Below are 17,214 nucleotides of genomic sequence, written 5' to 3'. Positions count from 1 at the left end.
AAAGCAGTTCTAAGAGGAAAGCTTATAGCAATAAACACATATATTAAGAATAAGAAAAATCTCAAACAACCTAACTATATACCTCAAGGAACTAGAAAAAAAAGGAACTAGTCAAGCCCAAAGATAGCAGAAGAAAGGATATAGTAAAAATAAGAGCAAAAATAAATGAAATAAAGATCAGAAAAAAATAGGAAGTATCAACAGAACTAAAAACTGGTATTTTGAAAAGATAAACAAGTTTAACAGCTAGACTAATTCTTTAGCTAGACTAAGAAAAAAAAGAGAAGACTCAAAATTTGAAGTGAAACAGGAGCAATAACAATGAATACCACAGAAATATGGAAAATTGCAAAAGACTACTACAAATAGTTATATGCTAACAAATTATATAACCTGGAACAAATGGATACATTTATAGTAACACACAACACTCCTACAATGAATCAGGAAGAAACAGAAAATCTGAACAGATCAATAATGAATCAAGAGATTGAGTCAATAATTTTAAAAATTCCCAACATGGAAAAGTTCAGGGCCAGATGGCTTCACTGGTTAATCCCACCAAACAGTTAAGGAGTAATTAGCACCAATCTTCCTCAAAGTCTTCCAAAATTTTGAGAAGAGGAAACATCTCCAAATTCATTCTATGAAGCCAGCATTACCTTGATAGCAAAACCAGATAAGGATACCACAAGAAAAGAAAACTATAAACCAATATCCCTGATGAATATAGATGCAAGTATTCACAACAAAATATTAACAAATTGAATTCAAGAATACATGAAAAGCATTACACACCATGATCAAGTGGGATTTACCCTTGAGATGCAAGAGTGGTTCAATATATGCAAATCAATAAATATAACTCATCACATCAATAAAATGAAAGATAAAACCCAAATGATATCTAAATAGATAACTGAAAAGGCATTCGACAAAATACAGTATCATTTCATGATAAAGATCCTTAATAGATTGGATATAGAAGGAACATATCTCAACATAATAAAGGCAATATACAACAAAACTACAGCTAACATTATATTCAATGGAGACAATTTGAAAGGGTTTCCTCTGAGACCAGGAACAAGGTAAAGTTGCCTATTCAATATAGTACTGGAAACCTTAGCTACAGCAATGGGGTAAGACAAAGAAATAAAAAGCATCCAAATTAAGAAGAAAGAAGTAAAATTTTTGTTATTTGATGATGATATGATCTTATATAGAGAAAATCCCAAAGAGTCAATCAAACTTCTGGAATTAATCAATAATTTCAGTCAAGTAACAGGTTAGAAAATCAACTTACAGAAATCAGTGGCACTCCTTCACACTAAAACAAATTGCTGGAAAGAGAAATAAAGAAAACTACCCCAGTCAAATAGCATCAAAAACAATAAAATACTTAGGAATAAACTTAAGGAAGTGAAAGATCTATACAATGTATGCTATAAGACTTTGTGCAAAGAAATTGAAGACACAAATGGAAAAGCATCTGATGTTTGTGGATCAGAAGAATAAATATTGTTAATATGGCCATACTACCCAAAATCATCTACAGATTCAATGCAACCCCATCAAAATACCAAAGAAATAATCCTAAAGGGCAGCCCTGGTGGCGCAGCAGTTTAGCGCTGCCTGCAGCCCAGGGTGTGATTCTGGAGACCCTGGATCGAGTCCCACGTCGGGCTCTCTGCATGGAGCCTGCTTCTCCCTCTGCCTGTGTCTCTGCCTCTCTCTCTCTCTCTCTGTCTCTATGAATAAATAAATAAAATCTTAAAAAAAAAAAAGAAAGAAAGAAAGAATCCTAAAAATTGTCTGGAAACACAAAAGCCTTGAATAACCTAGGCAATCCTGAGAAGAAAGAACAAACCTAGAGATATCACACTTCTTGATTTTAAAGAAAGAATACTACACAGACATATTAATAAAAACAGTATAAAAACAAAAATAGACACATAGACCAATCAGAATAAAGAACACAGAATTAAATTCTAGCATATAAGGTCAACTGATATTCAACCAGGAAGCCAAGAACACCTAATGGAAAGATAATTTCTTCAATAAATGGTCCCAGGAAAACTGAAGAAACACATGCTAAACAATGAAACTGGACCATTATCCCACACTATTCACAAAAATTAACTTAAAATGGATCAAAGACTTAAAACAAAAACAAAAAACAGAGTACAATGGTGGTAACCAGGGGATGGAATGGGGGCTGAGACTCATGGTGTTTAAGGGTACAAACTTGTAACAAGTAGTAAAGAAGCCACAGAGATCCAATGCACACACAGTATAGTGGATATAGATAATAATATTGCACTCGAATGATGGAATGTGATCAATATTGCTTCAATGGCAGTCATATTACAACATATAACTGTATCAAAGTAATACGCTGTACATCTTAAGTTTATAAAATGTGATGTCAAATTTATTAAGTAATAATAATAAATAAATTTGGGGCTTGTGAGAGGCTGCTTTAGGCTATGCCCTTAAAACCAGCAAGGTCCAACTCACTGCCCTTTGCCATTAGGTAGTACATGCATATGAAACTTCCTGCTAGATGCTAGTCATGAGCACCAAAAATGTCTCCAACAGTGCCCCACACACCCTGGAGCACCAGGTCACCCTAGGTGAAAAACTCATTACATGAAAACTTTCGAGAGACACTAAACTCCCACTAAACCCCCAGGAAACCCCTGATTCAAAGACAGAATTCAAAGTGGAGCTGCACCATGTATTTTACTTTGTCTAAATGCACTTGCCTTCTTAAAAAAGTAGAAGGGAGAGAAGGGCATTCCAATGTAAAGGTGCGGCGAGTCCGACTGCCATTCTATTATGTGAGCATGTGCTACTAAACACGTGGTGGGAGGGTGCCAGCAGACAGCCCACCCTTGAGGGCCCAGCTCCCCTGAGGGGTGCAGACTCCTGCACCATCTGCTCCTGTGTCTCTGGGTGAGCCTCCCATACCCCAGCTGGTCTTCGGTTCTCCTTTACCACCTGTTCTCTGGATAAAAATTCCTCTCTGGAACTGTCCAGTATGGCAATACTTGCCTGACAGAACTTTGATTGATACAGTGTATTTATTGGGATGTTGAATTTGTAAGTTAACTTGGGGACAATGGACATCTCTGTGATGCTTTCTTTCTATATAAGAACATAATGGGTTAAATCTTCCTTTCGGTCAATGTGTCTGTCCATTGGGTCTTCATCTGTGTCCCTCCATAGAATTTCAAAGTCTTATTTAGTTCTTAGCTCTTTTTTTTCTTTTTTTAGTTTCTTGAGTTTCTAAGTATTTTACCCTTCATGTGGCTAACAAAATGGTGCTGCATGTCAGATTGCTTTAAGGATTAACCTGCAGTTATATGTAAAGTACTTAGAGCAGTCCCTGGCATACAATGAGTGCCATGGTAATGCTTTTTCTGATTATCGTCTTAGTTTCTTCCATTGCATTCTTCAACTGATTATTGTTGGAATATGACTCATAGTTGTTTGGTTGCGGTTTTTGCCCAGCTCCTGTTCAGTAGAAGCTGGAAGCAGAACTGGACCTTGGGGCATCATTTTAACAGGAAAATGAGGCATGCCAAAACAGCCAATCCCATATGGTGATGAGAGGCAGAGCTCTCAGTTCTCTATACATGCTCTTTTCCCAAGCATCTGTCCCCAGACTATTTGATGCTGATATCCAGTCATTAGAAGCATGGATGTAACTATTACTACCTCATATAAACGCACATACACACATCTCTTTGGAAAACAAAGCTTGGGATCCCTGGGTGGCGCAGCGGTTTGGCGCCTGCCTTTGGCCCAGGGCGCGATCCTGGAGACTCGGGATCGAATCCCACGTCGGGCTCTCGGTGCATGGAGCCTGCTTCTCCCTCTGCCTGTGTCTCTGCCTCTCTCTCTCTGTGTGTGTGTGTGTGACTATCCTAAATAAATAAAAAAAAAATAAAAAAAAAAAGGAAAACAAAGCTTAATATTCCTAGGAATCCCAGTATCCTTGTGTATCCATGAGCTAGGCTACATGCCCTAAAACTCAGTAATTTAAAATAACCACCATTTACACCCTGATCATGGGTCTCTGGGTCAGCTGGGTTGTTCTGCCAATCTGGGGCAGCCTCAGCTCTTCCCACCTGGTCTCGCTCATGCATCTCTGGTCAGCTGGAGGGTGAACTACAGATTGGCTGGTCTGGGGCGCCTTCCTTCACACGTCTGCTGGCTCTCGACTGTCAGCTAGGGCAGTGAATGTGACTGGGCTACGTCTCTCATCAGCCAGAAGGCCAACTCAGGTTTGCCCCATGGTGCAACAGAACAGAGAGAACAGATACAGAGCTCCTTGAGACCTATGCTTGGGCCTGACAGCAGCACTACTTTCTATCACTTTCTCTTGGACAAACCAAAGACAGGAAGCCAGACTTAAGGGGTGGAAAATAGACCCTTCCTCTTGGTGGGCAGGACTGCAAAGTCATATTGTAGAAAGGGCATGAATACGGAGAATCCTGGAGTCCAAATCACCTCCCACACACCTGACTCCATGGTGACAACGCTTCTGGTGCTGATTCCTTAATTTAGCAAAAGTTGCTTTGTCTCACTAGCAGCCCAACTGTGGATTGAGTCAGGGGAAATTCCACATTTGGTGGCTTCACGCATTTACCCTGATTCACACTTCTTTCACTTTCATTGGGTGCCACTTCTTGACACTGAGCCCAAATCTGAGTCTGTTGGAGAGTGCGATCCCCGGCACCAAGCTGTAAGGATGACACACTTCCCTCTCTGTCCTGGTTTCAGAAAGCTGGTTAAAATGTCATATAACATAGTGTTTAAAAGAATTCTAGGGCTGCCGGGGTGGCTTAGTCAGTTAAGAGTCTGACTCTCGGGATCCCTGGGTGGCGCAGTGGTTTGGCGCCTGCCTTTGGCCCAGGGCGCGATCCTGGAGACCCGGGATCGAATCCCACATCGGGCTCCCGGTGCATGGAGCCTGCTTCTCCCTCTGCCTATGTCTCTGCCTCTCTCTCTTTCTCTCTCTGTGACTATCATAAATAAAAAAAAAAAAAAAGAGTCTGACTCTTGATTTCGGCTCAAGTCATGATCTCAGGGTCCTGAGATCAAGTCCTGGTGGGCTCTGCCCTGAGAGTCAGGCCTGCTTGGGATTCTCCCCACCTCCTTCTTCTGCCCCTCCCTCTCCCAAAAAAGAAGTCTAGCATAATCCAGTCAGGTAAATGCGTGTGTACACCTGTGCACATATATACATATGATTTGCTTGATTTGTATATTTTGAAGTAAAACGTGTATTTTAAACTTGAATTATCTACATATGTATGTAACTATACATACAAAAGGTATGTAACTATATATAAAAAACTAAAGACATATCTAAGTATCTTTTACATCCTATAAAGCTAAGTATAAACATGTATGTACACTTACATTCTCGCTGAAAAATGTCTGAAAGGAGGAACAAGAATTGGGCAATAATGATTACGAGTAAGAAGGGTTTTTCTTTAATTTTCCGTTCCGTATACTTTGATTTCTTACATGAGGATGTACTACCTCCAAAGCTTTTTAAAAGCAGTTTGCTTATTAATTTTAAGGTGATTCTGCTAGCTTTTCTTACTGTGTTACCCCCAGCTCAAATAATACATTCTGGTAACTTCGTATATTGAATCCTCCCAGACACAAGCAGGAGACTCCTGGGGCCCCGCGGGCGGGGTGTGGCCCTCGGGGCAGCGGCGCGGGGCCTCCAGCTCTCTCCCGTCCCCCCCCAGGGCCGCGGCGGCAAAGGCAGCATCTACGTGTGGGCCTCTGGGGACGGTGGCAGCTACGACGACTGCAACTGTGACGGCTACGCCTCCAGCATGTGGACCATCTCCATCAACTCGGCCATCAACGATGGCAGGACCGCCCTCTACGACGAGAGCTGCTCCTCCACCTTGGCCTCCACCTTCAGCAACGGGAGGAAGAGGAACCCCGAGGCCGGCGTGGTGAGTGCGGTCCCCCCACCCCGCCCTTGGTGATGCGGCGGAGTGTTCCTGCGCTGCGTGACATCATGCACAGGCACTGGGTGACATCATGCGCCACCACCGGTGACGTCACGGGAGGAAGGGGCTCTCCTCTCCTGCCCTCCAAGAATCAGCACCTGTTTTGAGGTTCCAGAGATCCACTGTCTTCCAGGCCTGATAATGCTTTGTTATAAGGTAGAGCCATGCAATGTGCAGGTTGGGAGCAAGGACTGTGATCCCTTTCCAACTCATTTTCCATAGATTGTCTTTCTTGTTTATTGTTTTGCATTGCAAATAGTGATGAACTCTGATGATCAAAAACTTGCCCCAGCACACCGCTTATAAAGACAGCTAATATTAAGAACTGGGGCATCACACCATCGCGCCATCTGAGCCAAGAGCCCATGCATTCACTATAGTTAAAAAAAAAATAGCATCCCTAGATGGACTTTTCTAGGGCCATAAGCCCTCTGGGCACACACACCTGTATTTTTTCAAGGTAAGAATGGTAGTTTTCATCTTGTTTTAAAATATGTTCATAATTGAGAAAACAAAAAGGTTAAGAATCCCAGACTTCGATTATTTATTGTGTTTTTCTGAGTAGCTTTTCCTTCCTGGACAGCTTGATAACATGGTGAATTTTCCAAGCCCCTTTAAAATATGCATCTGGAGACCATAAGGAACCTTTTTGGATCTCTTCTTCTCTCTGGGTATTTCACTCACATATCACCTTTTCCTCAGACCTCCAAGCCTGGGATTTGGTAGGTGGCTGATAGTCCTACTGAGCTTCATCTTGATTGGCCACCCACCTCAGCTGGGGCTTCCCGGGGGAGGACAGGAAGTCAGCACACAATCATCATTACCAACCTGTGCTCCAGTCCCAGATTCCTGCCTGGACTCTGCCTTGGCAAGCTGGCCTGGCTCTCGTGTGAGCCAAGAGATCCCTTTACCTAAAAGGGACACAGATGTTACCTTGGCTCCCTGAGCCCGAGTATCTCTCCATGAGATATAGAGAAACATTGTTTTTAATGGCCTGCTTTTCTAGGCAAACTTTGGCTGAGCGTGTTTATTCTTCCCTTTTTGGGAACGCCAGCCTTGTCTTTGCGAAGGGAAAAATATGATGCAATGGTGGGTATTCCAAACCAATCCCAGTGCAATAGTACTCACCGCTGTCTTGACCTGGTGATACTATTGACTTGTCACTTTCCACCTATTGGTTTTCCTGTCAGGACCCAGGAAATAAATGTCTCTCTAGTCTCTGGAATAACTACAAATATGTTCCTCTGGACAATTAATTGACTTGTTTTTATCTTGTGAGCACTATAATTGATTGTTCCTTTTTGCATGGGCTACTAAGAAGCTCAAATAAAATTTATGGCAAGGTAGAAAGATGGATGCTAAGCTTATCATTACCTTCGTTTTTCTCTTTTTTCAAAACAAGGCAGAGTTTAAATGAAAGAAACAGATAATTCTCTGCTTCCTATTGTTTTGGGATTGAGAGTGGAGTGACTTATTCACTCATTATTGAACATCTTCCCTTCCAGGCAACCACAGATTTGTATGGCAACTGCACCCTGAGGCATTCTGGGACATCTGCAGCTGCCCCCGAGGCAGCTGGAGTGTTTGCACTGGCTTTAGAGGCTAAGTATGTTTCCATCTTGGGGCTGAGGGTAGACTAACATGTGTCTCTCCACCCAATACGAGGGGTCCATGGAGGCAAAAGTGGGCATGAGAGCCTGTAATGGTCAGGGTCGGTGAACTGTGATGGTCATTTCTAAATGAATCATGGGCCCCAAATGATACATGCGCACACACGTGCACACACACACACACACACACACACTCCACAAATAACATCCCCAGGAGAGTACAGTACTAAATAGGGACACATAGATATTTCTTTCTTTGTGAAAACCATCCTATTACCTCTCTGGATCCTTTGGCTATTTTACTCCAAAAATACAATTAGCTAAATTAAGGAAAGCTACTGCCAAACTGATATCCAGCAAGCTATTTCAGAACCTGTGGCAATCAGGGTGCTCCCACTCAAGATTTGTTAACTTATAAGGTGAACTCACTTTTAGCAAAACCACACAGTGTAGACCAGGAATTGGACTTTACTGAGAAACCTTCCCAGCTGCGGGTGAGAGGAGGCTGTCCTCTCTGTTCTCATGATCCCATGGAGAGGCCACATACTGCCTAGACACACCTTGAATTTGATCCTTAGCAGAGACTCCTGTCCACCTGCAGCTCTGTCTTTGGAGTGCAAGCCAGAGGCTGGCTCTGGGTTTGAGGAATGAGCATGTGGGCTTCCGGCATCCGCCCTTTTGGTTGGAGGGCGAATGCCCATGCTGCAGGGAGCTGTTCAAGAACACAGCACCAACAGCTTCTGAGAAGTTGGATTCAGGCTCCCAGGGAAGGGGAGTTGAGTTCCCATCTTTGCCAGCTGTTGCTGGGCAACCGGAGCTCCTAGCATCCGTCTCCAGGCAGCCCTACTTGTCTCTTTCCATATATATACTGTGTTTCCTGACTTCCCAAGGAGGTAAGAGTTGATTCCTAGATAGGAAAGGACGTTGAAAGATTTTCTAGTCCAACACTCTGTTTTTAAGCAGAAAAGGCATAATTATCCTCCTTTTACAGATAAGGCCCCAAATTGTGAGTGACTCTCTTTTTGGACCAGGCCGAACTTTGATTCTTCCAACAAAAGTCAAGTGGAAAACTTAGGATTCCAGGAGACACTGGTTGAAGTGTTTCTCTTAAGTGCAGAGATTAAAACTCCCATCATATGTGCATTTCCTGAAGATAAAACTGTTTATCTCCAGGCCTGTTGGGCTCTGGTGTCAGAGCTGGCTTGGCTAGGGGCAGACAGCAGGAGCCAGCTGCCTGCTGCTGAGCCTTGCAAGAGAACAGGGAGCCAGAAGTGATCCAGAACAGAGAAGGGGGTTCTGGTCACCCTTTAAATCTAAAAGGGTAGATAGACCTTGACTCAAAGTCTCCTTGCATTTTTGGCAAGCAAGAAGTCAGTTGCCCAGGCCTCTATGCACACAAAGGGACCGTCTAAATTAACCAAAGTAATAGAGCAAGGCTGCTGGATCTCTGAACAGGTTCATGGGCTCTGCACCAATTATTCACCATTCTTTGACACACACCTGCAAGATAGCCTTACAGAAAAAAAGTCACAACGAGGGCATGCTTTGTTTTGGAATGGTGGTCATGATTTAAATTCTCCATTGCCATAAGGAGGGAAAAAGTGATACTTAGCAATAGCGGTTCAAGCCCATCATTGAAGCTAGTCCTGAAATTCCTCAGAACACCAACTGCCTGAGGTTGGGTACACACTCAGAGACAAAAGCCGGTGCGAGCAGTTTATTAGAAAAGGGCTCTTAGGAAAAACCAGGCTAAAGTAGAGAAAGCAGGTTAAGGATGGGGAAAAATCCAAGTAAGGATGCAGCTCGATCCCATGGGGAGCTGGAGTGTAAATGCCTCAGAATGTGTTGTACCTCAAGGCAAGGATTCTGGGCCGCTGTGTTCTGGTGCTGGTCAGTCACTGGCTAAAAGCTATGCCCGGGAAGTAAACTCCCAAGGCACCTCTGGCTTTCTGCACCTGTGGGTAGAGCGGCTCCAGTAGCCAGCAGTTAGAACAGCAGCCAAGGATGAGAACAAAATAGCCCTAAGAAAGAATTCAGAAGGAGGAGGAGGAAAGCCACTCCATGAACAGTTCTTACAGCTCATCTCTCTTTATCACGAGACAAGACAACTGGGAGTCCTTGGTGACATACGACAGCAGTCGAGGGCTGCTTGCCACTCAGAGGTCCAATTAGAAAGCTTTTCCAAAGCAGTTGGAATGCAATAAACAAATTACTCTGTGTAAATGTATGCCCATCAGGACCATGAAAGAGGAACAACGGCCCCCAGGACTCCAGGGGAGAAAAGGGAAGCCATTATTTTTATGTCCCACCCAGTCACTACCCTCATAAAGTGCTTTTCTGCCAAATGCTTGAAAATAGCTTTTTGAGTCACAGGGAATATTACTCACATTTCCCAGTGTGATCAACATAAAAAAGATTTCAAATGATTTCTTTGAAGTGGGGAATGGGGGTGGAGAAGGTAGGGACGAGGTCGGTGACTGCCACCTTCATATATTTTTGCATTCTCCTTATGAGCCAGGGCTTTCTGTGTGGTTCTAGGGGGCTGAACTAGGTTTGAGAGGTCGGTCATAGAGAGGCAACGTTCTGGCTTGAGAGAACCATCAGTAAAGTGGCCCACATGTTGGACTAGAATAATGTTTCCAAAACTGACCTTTTGGGAGATGGATTTTTTTTTTCATGTATACTCTTTATTAAAATATAAGAGACAGAGAGAAAGGTGCACAAATATTAGATACAGCACAATGACTTCTTACAAAGTTAACAGATCCCTGTAACTGGCACCCAAATCAAGAAACAGACCATTACCTAAGTACCAGATGTACTCTTTGCTTAATATTATGTCTTAGAGATTCCCCCATACTGTTGAGTGTGGTTATAAGTCCGTTCATACCATTGTGAATTACTCCACTGTATAAATGAATCCTTGGGCTGTTTCCAGTTTGGAGCTATTATGAATAATATTGCTATGAACAGTCTTACACATGTCTTTTGGTGAACATTTGGATGCTTTTCTGTTGGGTGTGTACTAGGGAGTCAGAATGCTGTGTCATGGGGTATATATGTGTGCAGTTCTCATAGATACCCCCAAATAGTTTCTCAAGGCAGCCATTGACACTCCCTCTGGCAGTGTGAGTTACAGTTGTTCTAAGTCCTTGTCAACACTTGGTATTGCCAGCCTTCCACACTTTAGCCATTTTTATGAATTCAATGGAATTGTATTATAGTTTTAATTTGCATTTCCCTGATAACTGGTGAAGTTGAGCACTGGGGAGGTGGAGTTTTGAAAATAATAGAATCTCACATCTTAGAAAGGAATATAAATCTCTGGGGATGGATGGTCCAGGAATCTTTCCTTTCAAGCTATATCCCAGGGACTCCAGGCCTGGGCATCCAGTAAAGCAAGAGCTCTATAAATCTATGAATCAGGATACTGTTGTATGGCAGGTCAGTATCCGGACTCTGCCCCTGACTAGGTCCAGATTGGAAACAAAATCCAAATAACAATAGCTAAACTGAGATAGGATTTTATTTTTTGTCACGTGAAAGATAATATAGAGGTTGGGAGCCCAGGGCTACCATAGGGGTACCACTGGGATTTGGAGGATCCAGCTCTTTCTAGATTTCTACTCCTCTACCTGCATGTTCCCTAGATGCCACGGGAGCTCTACCATCATGTTTACATTTCAGAAAGGAAAACAGGAAGAGCAAAGGGAAAAAGAAATCCACCAGCTGAGTCAGCCTTGCTTAAAGGTTTTTAAAAAAAGCCCCACCCAGTAGCTTTTGCTTATTTCTCATTGACCACAACCCTCACGTGATCACCGCAGAGTACAAAGGAGGCTGGGAAATGTAGCTTTGGAGCTGATAATATTGCTGTTCTGAATAAAATTCTTACTAGGGAAGAGGGAGGATAGTTATGAGAGAGACAAGAGCTATATCTTCCAGCATCTAAGTGGGTGATCGATCATTCACCTCTCCTGGATCTCTGTTGTCTTATCTTAAAAATATGGAAAGGACACCGAGGCAGGACTCTACTTTTGTCACCAGTCCCCACATGATTCTGATACAGGCAGCTTGAGGATCACAGTCTGAAGCCCCCTGGCTGGGATAATGCAGGGGCTCCACTGTGGTTTTCTTGGCGTAGAGAACTCCCTCATCATGGCAGCCCTCCCTTTTAAAATATTGAGTTGTCTGTCTGTCCCTCTGGACAGTAGGCTCTGAGAGAGCAGGGACCTTCCTAAGGTGTGCCTACAACTAGCACAGTGCCTGGAGCTGATCTACACTTTGTGACCCTTCATGGAATCACTTCATTATGCAGTACCTTTCCATACATCTGTGCCTTATTTTACCAAAGCCTCAAACCAATGTGCTGAAATTTTATCAAATGAATTACATTGTTCCTAGTCTTTTGAATTATTTGACTTCCAAAAAGAACCATAGAGCAACATTTTTCCAACTTTTTGATTTGAAATAAATTTGTGTTCCAACCCAACACCACACACACACAAACACACGCACACACACAAACACATACCCACATAGTTTCATGAAAAACTTTCCTATATTACATGCAATCCACACTGTTATTCTTTTCTGTTCCATTCTGTTCATTTTTTAATGATAGTCCCATTCATTAAATCACTGGTTCTCAAGTTTAACTGTCTGGCTACTAGAATGACCTGAGAAGTGTTCACAATTTCCAAAGCTTGGGTCCTGCTCCCAGAGATTCTGACTTAATTGGTCTAAGATGTAGCCTAAGCAATGGGATTTTAAATGTCCTCACCAGAAGGTTTTAATGTGCAACCCAGGTAGATATCTATGCAATAAGTTGATTTCCTGGCCTACAAATGGGTCTGAGTTGCATTTTGAACAATGCAGACAATGAGTGATATTAGACACTGATTTCCAAAGTAGCAGCACCTACAAGCAGATTTGTTTATTCACTGAACAAACAGTGTACCAAGGGCTGCTGTCCTGGGCACTAGGGATACAAGTATGCTGAAGACACCATCTCTGCCATTGAAGAAATGTCAGCCTCATTTTCACAAATGGAACACCTCCATGCAGCCAACAGTCAGGTCAAGAAACACTGCCAGCATCCAGAAGCTCCGTTGTGTCCCCATCCAATCCCCCACCCCAAGACTAACCACTAACCTGACTGTTAACAGCACAGATTAGTTGGGTCTGTTACTTATTTTATTATTTTTTAAGATTTTACTTATTTATTCATGAGAGACACAGAGAGAAAGAAAGAGAGAGGCAGAGACACAGGCAGAGGGAGAAGCAGGCTCCATGCAGGGAGCTTGATGTAGGACTCAATCCTGGGTCTCCAGGATCAGGCCCTGGGCTGAAGGTGGCGCTAAACCACTGAGCCACCCAGGCTGCCCAAAACAAATGGAGTAATACAGTAAGTTCTGTGTCTGGCTTCTTTTAGTTGACATTGTGTTAGCGAGATTCATCCTTATTATTCAGAGTAGCTATAGTTTATTCATTCTCATTGTAGGACAGTATTTCATGTCCTGCAAATACATCTTAATTAGTTTATTCATTTTATTGTGGATGGGCACTTGGGAGCTTTGTAGTTAGGGCCTATGAACATTCCAGTACACATATCAGATGGATATATACACATATTTTTATTGGATGCATACCCGGGAACAGAACTTCTGGGCCATAGCTTAGGTATTTGGACAACATGAGAGGATACAGCCAAACAGTTTTCCAAAATGTGTGCAGTAATTTATATTCCCATCTGCAAAGTATGTGAGTTCCAGTTGCTTCACATCTTTGCCAACACTTAGTATTGTCAGTTTTTTTCATTTCAGCCATTCCAGTGTATGTTAGAACATGCACTTGGAGCAAATTTATTTGAGTAAGAAAGGCAAGATTTTTAAATGTATGTGTATAATGGCTCTGAACGGTGCATGGAAATCCTCCCTTGACTTGGGAGTTCATAGATGTTCCAAAATCCTACAAGGGGTCTATGTCTTATCTTAATCATTGTGTCTCTCTCCCACCTTATGTCCTTCCCCTTCCCCTGTTCTCGAATCTCTCTGCCTCTGGTATCCAGCCTGGGTCTGACCTGGAGAGACATGCAGCATCTGACTGTGCTCACCTCTAAAAGGAATCAGCTTCACGACGAGGTTCATCAATGGCGGAGGAATGGGGTTGGCCTGGAGTTTAACCATCTCTTTGGTTACGGGGTCCTTGATGCGGGCGCCATGGTGAAAATGGCTAAAGACTGGAAAACCGTGCCTGAGAGATTCCACTGTGTGGGAGGCTCCGTGCAGGACCCTGAGTAAGTGCATATGGAAAACATCCCAGAGAGGGGGCCATGGCCTGGGCAACAATATCAGATTCCCTCTCTGTCGGCTTGTTATGCACTGGATTTCAGTCAGGGACAACCATCTTCCAAGCAGAGCTGGAGAGCTGCACAACTCCAGGCGGCTCCGTGTACATAAAAAACAATTAGAGGACTCGTCACCCCTGCTGTTACTTGTGATCCTTTACTACTTCAATGGCTTGCACCATTATTTTTGAGTGTACAAGTCAACCAGTGTAACCAGGTCCAGATCAGTAAACAGATCATATCATGGCCAATATCCCAGAAGCACTCTTGTGCCCCCTTCCATCATCATCTCCCCAAGAGTAACCACTATCCTTCTAACTCCATAGATTATTTTGCCTGTTTTATACTTAATACAAATGGAATCAGACACTACCTTCTCCTATATTCTTAGCTCAGAATGCTTTAACCATGTTTAGTGTGTACTGGCAGTTCATTTATTCTTGTTGTTAAATAATGTTCTGTTGTGTGACTATAGCACAATTTATTTATTTGTTCTACTTGTGAAGCAACATAAGGACTTGATGCTGAGTGAGATTGGATAGTGATTTGGAGGGATTGGAGTGAGGAGTTCCCTATACAGAAACTACCATGCTGGTGACCTGCATTTACTTCTGTTTTAACTTCCCATCACAGCAAGAGGATTGGACATTGAGCACCCCTTTTTATTTAATTTCTCTCCTCGTTGATTCATCAGTAAGACAAAAATAGCAATTCTTATCATTAGTATTTTCAATTGAGCTATTCTTTACATACAATGAAATGCACAGAGCTTAAATGTTTTCTTTGAGTTTTCATGTATACATCTGGGTAACCACCACCTGGTCAAATGATGGAACATTCCATTACCCCAGAAAGATTCCTCATGCCCCCTTCTAGTTAGTTAATCCCCACATCCCATAAAGAACCACTGTTTTCATTCCTGCTCCTATAGATTAGCTTTACCACTTCTTGGACTTTAACTAGAATCACCAATATGGGGGTGTCCAGTTTCTCTGACTCAAAATTATGTTTATGAGATCCATCCAAGTTCTTGTGTGTAATAGTAGCTCATTCACTCTCATTGTTGTATGTTTTTCCATTCTAAGAATACACCAGTGCTTATGTTATTTAAATAATGATAAAATCCATCTCTCTAACCCCCCATCCCAGCCTCATCTCTGTTGGTCATTTGAGCTTAGCCAGAGTCTTACTCTCATGCTGCATCCTCCCTCTCCATTTGCCCTTAGTCCTGGATCCTCTGTAATCAGGTACACAGATCTAGATTCCAATCTTGATTTCACCAAACTGGACAATACTTTTGACCTCCCTGACCTCTCTTTTAGTAATTCTCAACCTTTGTGCCCCTTTGGCAGTACAGGTGAAGTCTGTGGACCCCATCTCAGTAGACAGTTTTTAGATGCACTAGATAAAATACATAGGACTATGAAGGAAGCCAATGACACTAAAAAAGCAGGTATAAAAATTTGTTGAAAAACAAATTTGTGATGAAGTAATATATGTCCTTTCTCTTATAAACACATTACATAAAAAGCTCCTAGTGTCTAGCCTAATGGCCATGATCATTTCAGAGCAGAGATGTTAACCAAAATATTCCTTCGGGATACTGTCAGTAATTGTAATGGGATGTGAACATTTCTGGGCTCTTGGATGACAAACTCTGAGGAAGTGCTGATACTGCTCTGGCATGTGGCCTGCATTCTGAATTAAAGGAGAAGCTGTTTCCCTCATAAGTTAGTGAAAATTAATATGTAGGGGGGTCTCTTCCATCTAAACTCTTCGGCCAATTCAGTTCTCTTCTTATGTCCCCAAAGCAAAAGCCTCTTCTCTTTCCTCATCAGTAAAATGGAGCTAATAACTTTTTCCTTCCTAGGCTGCCTTGAGACCTTAATAAGACAGCAAACATAAAGCTGGCATGTAGTAGGCGGTCAACAAATGTAACTTTGTCATTCCCTCTCCTCCATGTTTGTAGATACTCCTGGTTCATGCCTGTGGGAAACTGAAAGATACTAATCTCCTGGAATTTTGAATACCGTTATTCCTTGATCCCTACATGAATTCCAAGTTTTGTGTCCTTGGGACCTACACTCTCCTCCCAGTATCTCCACCAGTGTTGGGCCAGCAACCTCATTGTTTGCTCGCCAGGCTTCCAGAAAGTGGCACCAAGTGGATGTCGCAGAGTGACATGCATTTTCTGTGGATCAGCCCATGATCTCATAAGCAGAGCCCCCATCAGCATTAGGTGGAAAAGTAAAGCTCAGAGCAAGGCCTTTCTCTAATAACTTTTAAAAAACAGTGCTACATAAGCCCCACTTAATGTGCCATAAAAAACAGCTGCTCTGTCGCATTCCTGTCAGTCTTCCCCAGGCTGCCACGTACCTACATCATTTCTGTTTATCCTTGTCCCCCTCTGCCTGGTAAGACAGGCTTTACCCCAGCCCAGATGAGCTGGTTGACTTGGCCAAGGTCACAGAGGCTGTAAGCGTGAAAGAAGGAATTAGCTTTTATTGGGCACCTCCTATGTGCCGTGCGCTTTACATCTGTCTAAGCTTCCTAGCCAGCCAGACTCGTTGAAGGTGTGCCTTACCTCACATAGGCAGGGTATGAATATTGGGCAGGATGAATAGCAACATGGCCCCATGCTGTGTCTCAGGGACAAGTGCCTCCTAGGTGGCTGGTGTGAAGCCTTCTACAAAAACAGTGTATCTCATCCTTGTAAGTCCAGGAGGTATGTACGATAATTGTCACTCTTAACAGAGGAGGAAGCTGAGATACAGAAAGCACCAGAAATTGCTCACAATTACAAAGGCCAGACCAGGGCTTCAAACAAAGCCCATCTGAATGACATTGGCTTTAGGGAGCTCCCATTGTGCCCTTAGGCCCTACATTAGGTGCTGCATCAAACAGCCTTGCTGTCAGCTGGGCAGTGTCGTTACACCCAAGAAGAGGCTCAGAGAGGATAAGGGCATGCCAAAGAACAGCTAGCTATTCAGCAGGCAAATGGGGATTTGAACCCAGGCACTCTGATGCCAGCACTCCACTGCTTGAGGGGCCTCTCAGTGTATTTCAGTGATCTCCCATTAGAAGAGGTGAGGCTCAGCGCATACAAGAAGAATCTGGGGGCTTCCTTCGTAAGACCTTCCCTGGGGACTCTGAAAGACCCAGCTGGTCGGTGGGCCCACTCTCCAAACTCCATAACTGCTGTCCTGGAGACCCTGTC

General features: G+C 43.1%; 1 protein-coding gene across 1 annotated transcript in view; it reads left to right on the top strand.

Moving 5' to 3' along the window:
* The window catches only part of PCSK2 (proprotein convertase subtilisin/kexin type 2), a 255,897-nt gene that overhangs the window by 230,448 nt on the left and 8,235 nt on the right, over positions 1-17,214 (top strand). Inside the window, exons 9-11 of the mRNA XM_072799985.1 lie at positions 5,769-5,984; positions 7,547-7,647; positions 13,719-13,946. Of these exons, the coding sequence (XP_072656086.1) occupies positions 5,769-5,984; positions 7,547-7,647; positions 13,719-13,946 (545 nt within the window). The remainder of the gene's footprint in view (positions 1-5,768; positions 5,985-7,546; positions 7,648-13,718; positions 13,947-17,214) is intronic.

The sequence above is a fragment of the Canis lupus genome, chromosome 26 (genome assembly GCF_048164855.1).
Source record: "Canis lupus baileyi chromosome 26, mCanLup2.hap1, whole genome shotgun sequence".
In the NCBI taxonomy this organism is placed as follows: domain Eukaryota; kingdom Metazoa; phylum Chordata; class Mammalia; order Carnivora; family Canidae; genus Canis; species Canis lupus.
The sequence above is the reverse complement of the archived record's forward strand: the minus strand, read 5'-3'. Positions and strand labels throughout refer to the sequence as shown.